This window comes from Ascaphus truei, chromosome 3, assembly GCF_040206685.1.
Source record: "Ascaphus truei isolate aAscTru1 chromosome 3, aAscTru1.hap1, whole genome shotgun sequence".
Taxonomy (NCBI): Eukaryota; Metazoa; Chordata; class Amphibia; order Anura; family Ascaphidae; genus Ascaphus; species Ascaphus truei.
In genome coordinates this window covers 267456400-267463899 of record NC_134485.1, presented here as the reverse complement: position 1 = coordinate 267463899, position 7500 = coordinate 267456400, and the positions used below count along the sequence as shown (strand labels likewise).

Sequence of the window (7500 nt, the reverse complement as noted above, 5' to 3'; positions counted from 1 at the left end):
GGACATACCCCAGAGGGTGGGCTTATCCTATTCTCATTACAGAGCTTCTTGGATAAAAATCTTATATCTGGGATATGAAATTGGAATTCAACATAGGGTGTTTTGGCAAATTACACACGTAGATTCTCATATTTCCAACTTCAAGCCTCTTTGAAGGACCTGATTGATATTGGTATGTGGTAATACGTTAGGTTTTCTGTTTTATATCCCTGTTTATTTCTTGAAACTGCAATTATTATATTGTATGTTTGTTGTCATATTCTTTTTCTGTAACTAAGCACTGTGCTATTTTTGTTTCATAAATCTAAAATGTAATTACTGTTTTGGGACTCTAATTGACTGCTGCACACTATGACGAGAAAATCTCAAATTATCAGACCCATTTTTCAACAATAGATTTGTCTGTTAATTATCTTTTTTTTTTAGTGAACAGGAGACATGAGTTCTAGAGGTGAGACCTTAAAATTATCCTTTGTTGTGGCAGCATATTGAGGTGTAGTCTGGAGGATTGGGGGGAAAGATATATCTTATTTTAAGGATCCTGCAGGGAGATAAGTGAGTCAGCTGGAGGTATTAACCCTTGTCGCATACACAAGTCACTTGCTCACAGATGTGCCATTTGTGACAGGTGTGGCTTCAGGTAATGCTATAAATAGCAGTAGCTTTGTTAAGTTAATTAGGAACAACTAAGGAGGTGTACTAAGTGAGCAGAGGTACCAGCGCTGGGTGCCAGAAGGTAGCAGGATAATGGTAGCAGGATAATGCTGTGCTTAGAGTTGGAAGATAGAAGGGTACTAGGAAGCTGATGAGCTGAGACCGTGGCACCTCCTGGAACCTAGGACTCGGGTATTATGAACCACAACCCTGGGAAGCAATCCTAAACACCTTAAGAACTGTGCCCTTGGACTGCTAGACTCCAGGGCTGACTGACAAGTTGATACCCAGTTACTGTTCATCAGTTATTTAATAATCCCTTTTATGGGTAATTTCGAGTGAGTACAGTCATCCAGCTTCTCACCCAGGTCTGAATCACGGAAAGTAGCAGTATTGACACCGCAGTGTCCCCAACTAGGCTACCTATGTAATCTTGTCTAATATACATGATGACACCAGAGAGGCGATTCCATCCTCAAAGCACTGCAGCAGCATTCTGTACCTAGAACCACAATAATAGGAACATTCTTTAGGATTATTCAAAAACCTCCTCCATGGACAAATTGGGTCTAGTTGAAAATATACTCTGACTGTAGACATCTCCACTGATAATCTATTCCTTTGCTGCTGTAAGTATTCCACTTTACTTATTGTTTTATGACCCTAAAAGCAAAAATGTCACCTAGATGCGCATTGCTAGTATAATGGTAAATAATAACATATTACAGTTCTTCCCATTGAGGCTTCATAAAAATTGGTTACAACCCCCCATCCCAACTACTAATGGGAATCATTCTGAGCAGTCGGGTGGACACAGAGAAGCTGTTGACTGAAGACACATTTCCACTTCTTTGACCTCTGATAAATTTGGTGATCCTGAATGGATTCAGTTGTGCTAACCTTTAGGTTACTTGTGTAAGAATGTTATTTTAATCACATATCTCCAGATACAAATAAAATGTAGAATGCGTTAGTGGGTTTACAGCTGTGAAGGCAATGGAATTATATAATCTGGCAATCATAGCAAGATCTGAAATTACTACAGATCCCTGCACCTCTATCTCTTCATTAAGACAGGCCTAAAATTTCAAATGGTTTTACATAACGTGTACGGTATGTTTACAATTCAAACCAGGGTTACCCTAGTCTGTAAGATTAGTCCGCAAGTCAAATACAAAAGAAGCCCACATGGCTTTCCTGAACTGCCACTTGAAGAGAGGACATGCTGTTTTTACATTTATTCTTATTCTCAACTATATAAAAATGTTGATTTGAAAGTATTACACAGATGTAGCAGGTGTTATTGTACTTGCTGGCACAATGTTGTGGGGCTTAAAAAAACAAGCCAGTGAGAGGACTGGCCATTGTCTTCAATCAGCCACGTGTGAAAAGGTGGGTGGGCTGACACTATTTCACCTAACAGGTGTCATAACATCTGCTACATCTGTAAGATACAAATTGCAAATGGAACAATGAATACAAGTTTCTTAACAACCACTTCACTGCATTAGGTTTTTTATTTTATTTATTTTTTGCAGAACAAGGCGTATGCTGCACCTCTCTGGTATTGAGGGAGTTTATCAAGAGACATTTTCTGCTCTATGTGCTGCTTAGTCTCAGTTAAACCGCGCTACATGATTTCACTCTGCTGAGACTGGCTATTTCTGTTCTGTACTAATGTTCTTACAGGGGGTTCTTTGCAGATTAATCTTGATACGTACACCTGTTATGAGCAATTGAATCCTATTTAAAATCAGAGTCCAAGGTGTTTGTTTGTTAATCAAACAAGGCCATAAAATGTAGCCCTTAATGGTCGATTTTTAACACCTTTGCCGCCAAGGTTTTAAATACAATTGTAAAAAAACAAAAAACAATGATTCGGCAGAAATAATATATGTAATGTTTATTTCAGTGGGGAAAAAAACATGCAGCCTTTTAATAAAACTGTTTGCTGCATTAATTATTTTCTTTCTTGATGGTGTAACCCCTCTTTATTACCCTGAAACTAACTAAGGTGGGGGTCTAAGTCTTACTCCCCGTTATGGTAATGTGAACCCGCGTATTGGACATGCATCTCAAAAGTCAGATAATAGGACACGACACCGTGTCTTTAAATAATAACAAACGTGTTTATATTAACTTCATATTATGACAGATAGACAAACCTGATCCTCAATCGGAGGATCAGGTACCAATGTCTCTCACTATTTACTACGACCCTGTGTCAGAAGGGGGACTATGTGTTGGTGCTGGAACAGCCTAGGAGCTCTTATATCTGTGAGTGTATCCGTGGCAGGCATTTCTTTGAAAAACCTTCAGTACCCTTGTACTGCACCTTTTACTTGCTGCACCTGTTACACGTTTGGAAGGGCTCGTCCTAAGCTTCGACAAACTGTCTCCGCTCTCTTTCTATTAAGGAAAGATATCCCTTGTGTCTTGTTCATTTTTCTAACCCCTTTGCTGCTCCACTGGAGCACCGTACAGAAAGGACTGATTCCCAGTTTCTCCTAGCCTGTCCTGAGATCACTCGGGCTCCACCCCCAGACTGCCTCTACATGCTGTTCCAGCCCCTCTTAATTATTTCTCCCCTCTTAGCCCCTCCTCTTCCACAGCCTTTCCTATTGGCTGCTTCTCTATCTATCATAAATCATATGTCAATGTCACCTTAAGGACTTGAAAAAGATCTACAATAGAAAAAAATGCCGGTGTACAGCAAAATCAGGAAAGGGGGATGTAATGACCAAAAGTGTTTATTGGCAGATAAAAAAAAAACATGAAAGATAGTACTGGAGCTGACACTCTAACGCGTTTCACATGCAAAGTGCTTTATCTTTTATAAAGCGCTTTGCGTGTGGAACGCGTTAGAGTGTGAGGGGATGAAACCGAGGGGAGTGTGATCTCCCATGGGGGCAAGTCAACTAAGTCATGTAAATAAGAGACTTCGGGGGTATCATCCAAAACTACTTCAGGCTCTGATTCTACTCAGGCTGCCCCAGTTAAAATCCTTGCCTTGGGGAATCCCATGTTTCAGGTATATGTACCCTACACCCACAGTACTTGGTTCCTGCTAACACACGGGGGGCATAGTGGACCACTAGTGGGCTGAGGGGAACTTTAGTCCAGAGGATACGGCTGAAGCTCTTAGGCGTAGAGAACATGGGATATGGTTGGAATTGTACAACCTAAGGGTGTAGTACTTGGGTACTGTGAGCCACCAGTGCAGGAACCGCTGTTCTGGGTATTGCCAGGCCAGGCAGAGGGTCCTAGGCTCACTAAGGTCAGCAGGGATGAGCGTCATATAGTCCAGAGGTACAGGCAGTCACACGGATTCGAATATCCCTATGTTCCAGAACCCATAATGAGGGAAGTGGAGTAGAACAGGGAGCAGTGGCTGATAGACTTCATCAGGGCTTACATTACATCCCACAGTAAAAGCACTTTCTATCATCTAGAAGAGCGTATTGCATAACTTGTAGGGGTATGGAAGGTGGGAAGGTCAATCTATATGGATAGAGTTGAGTACATATCAAACAGACATCCCAAGAGAGTATTCTTGGTCACGGTGCCTGATATTAATGGCACCCTAGTAAGTCTGACCTACAGCACTACTATTAGGAAGTAGCCAGATTCTCCACGTTGGATGGGACTAGGGTCAATACTGTACTACATCTGTATGATTGTTATCATTATATGGATGCTGTAATGTCACTGTGTTTACAGAAAGTATGCTGTATCAAATGTATATCATTGAGATTATGCTACTGTTGATAAACTTGGTTGTGTGTTCTGTTTCAGGTTCCCAAGCGAAGGATGGTACACCAAATTTTGGCTCCAAGTGGGGACCATTGAATTCCACCAGAGGGAGAATGTAGCCATGCCTGGTTTGGCTACCAGTCTGCCCTCCCTGTCATGCAAGCCCTGGTAAGAGTGCAGGCAGTGACAAGACCAATCATGGGTTTTCCCCACAAAGGCAGCTCCTTTGAGAGACAGGGGAGGAGGTGGGACAAGGCCTGTGTTCTGCCCGATCCTGGGTTTAGACCTTGTATCTTTCTCCCATTGTACTTAAAGGGCTGCACCACTAAATTTAACTCAGTTGTTGTCTCTACCATTGAGGGAAACAGGTAACACACAGGATTGCCTGCACATTGGCATCCCCTGTTCCTCTTCCCCTTGGGGGAGAGTGAGTGATTACCATCCCCCTGACCCTGCTAGAGGGGCAGGGAGGAGTAAGGGCTGGCTCTGGAGGCCTCAAGCCCCAGAGTTGTATGTCCAGGGACCATCCGTAAGTTGGAGACCTGCATTGAGCTGTATTGGGCAGAAGCCTGTGTGATACTGTGTATGCAGTGGAGCAATAAACCGGTTCCAGTTAACTATAACTTCTGCCAGCGTGCAATCTTTCTGAGGGGAGTGGAGTTCGTTCGTCTGTGGGAGATTGCCTCCATACACCTGGAGCCTGCAGCAGATGGAGGCGCTGTGTACCCAGAGATAAACAACGGTACTATACCCCAGAAGCCTGTCCAGACGTCCCCTCTAACATCAGCGGACCACTTAGTATCCTGCGAGCCAACAGGTACCATGCACCATACACCTGGTAACAGGGAATCTCCCAGAGGGTGGGGATAACACTGTTACATATGTACTAGCATAACATGTAGATTCCAACCTGGTCTGCAATTATTTAATCTTTGACATGCATTGCTGCCACTAACCTGTAACCAAGTTTAATAATTAAGCAGCACCATTCTTTCTTACTGGAATAATTTCTGTGTTGCTGATTAAGGAGGTTTTTGTTTGACAAACACTCATGATGTGGGAGATTTAAACATTGCATGGGGGTATCGGCACCCCATAAGGGGGACTGTAACTCGGGAAGCAGGGTGTCACCAGACCTGAAATTAATGCGGTTCAGCTCCGGGAGAAACCCTGCTCCCTTACACAAGTATTCAAATTAAAATAAAAACAGCTTAATTACCTTAGTGGCTAGCCACTAAGGCAATGAAGGTGTTAAAACCTGATTAGTCTCTTTATTGGGGGCAGAGGTGGTAGTTGCCCCAGGGTGGGTGGTTAAGCTTGCCAGGAAGGTAGCAGGAGGAGGTAACCCCTTTACCATAGTGGTGGGAACCGCAATGGTAATGAAGGGGTTAAACACTCCCGCTACCCGAGAGGCCTAACCACCCACCCTTGGGGCAACTACCCCCCTTACACAATCCCTCGACCCCAACAAATATTTAAAAAAAAACACAAACCTAACACCCACCTCCTCTACCCCAACAACCCCCCCTCCATCCCTCCATAACATACAGTACAGTGATAGGCAAAATTACTATTATCCAGATATTGATAATAGCTCATTTGCCATTCAAAATAAAACATTAACCAGCCAGCATAAAGTAAATAAAACTTCTACTTACCCCTGCCTGGATGAAGGCCGTCTTCATCACCATCCTCCGCATCCTTGACCTCCGTTGGCAGGAACTGTACAATAAAAAATATAATCTAATGGCCCGTAATGTCTTAATCACCTTAGCTGTTAGTAACCGCTAAAGTAATTAAAGCTGCAGTTCAGTTTTTTTTTTTAATTTATTTTGTTACTTCAATAGTTTCATGTGGGCAATCTCTAATTACCTAAAGAACTGCATAGCTGCCGGTCAATTCGTTCTCCGTCTATTGATCGGCAAAGTTTGGCGACATCTTTAAATATGGGGAATGTAAATCGTTGCTATAGGAACAAGCATGCTTGTTAAAATAGAATGCAAGAAAATTGGTCTTTCAAAGTTGTTTTTTTAAAAACAGAAAATGCTAAAAGTATTTTTTCTTACTACAGAACTGATTTATTAAAAAAAAACACAAATGCAGGATATTGCCTGAACTGCAGCTTTAAGGGGTTAACCCCTCTCTCTGCAACCCACCCGGGTAGCATAACCTCCCACCCCGGGGAAACTACCCCAATCCTCTAACTATTGATTGGCACAGTGGTACATCATGCCCATGTATTATGGCAGTCAATAGGCAACCTAAAAAAAAACTAAAAATCACCATAAATAAACCACAATAAAAAAAAGCCAATCACCAAAAATAAACCATAATCAAAAAATCAATCACCAAAGAAAAACCACAATAAAATAACCAATCACCAAAAATAAACCAAGAATTTAACAAAGCAAACACAAACAAAAAAAATGAAACAAAGCAATCAACAAAAAAAGCCAGAATAAAAAAAAAACAATCGCAAAATAAACAAGAATAAAAAAAATAACAATCAACAAAAATACATACAGTATGAATGAAATAAAATCAAGCATTTGCAAAAAAAATGCATTGCATTTCTTGTCACTGTATTTACCTAAAGGGGAACGGATAAATACATTGGCAGTCAATTGGCAAGCAAAGCTGCAAGCGGTTACTACTGCTAAGGTAATGAAGGGGTCAACCCCTCCCGCTACCCACCCGGTAGGCATAAACACACCATGGGCCAAATATCACTTTCACCCACCCGCATTACCCACAATAAACCGGGCATTGGTAGTTAACCCATTTATTTAGCCGCTAAGGTAATGAAGCTGCCTGTAAATGTATTTTTATTGCATTGGACAGAAACTGGGGGTCTCTGGAGCTGGTATTAATGTGTATCAGCTTCGGAGACTCCCGGCATCAATCCGATGCAGGAAAATGCATTTTGTTCCCTAAGTCCTGCTCACAGATCTCATCTCGCCAAACCTGCAATTCCAGAGCTCCGATTACAGCTTAACCCCGTTATAACGCGATCCGTTACAACGCGAATTCGCTTATAACGCGATGCAAGCGTGGCTCCCAATTTTTGTATTTATGAATACTTTACAACACGAT

At 42.0% G+C, this 7500-nt stretch overlaps 1 protein-coding gene across 1 annotated transcript in view; it reads right to left on the bottom strand.

Annotated features, from left to right (window-relative positions):
• Positions 1–6123, bottom strand: part of METTL21C (methyltransferase 21C, AARS1 lysine) — a 21202-nt gene extending 15079 nt beyond the window's left edge. The window contains exon 1 of the mRNA XM_075590757.1: positions 6066–6123. Within this exon, the coding sequence (XP_075446872.1) occupies positions 6066–6107 (42 nt within the window). The 5' untranslated portion in view covers positions 6108–6123. The remainder of the gene's footprint in view (positions 1–6065) is intronic.
• Between the last annotated feature and the right edge of the window lie 1377 nt (positions 6124–7500).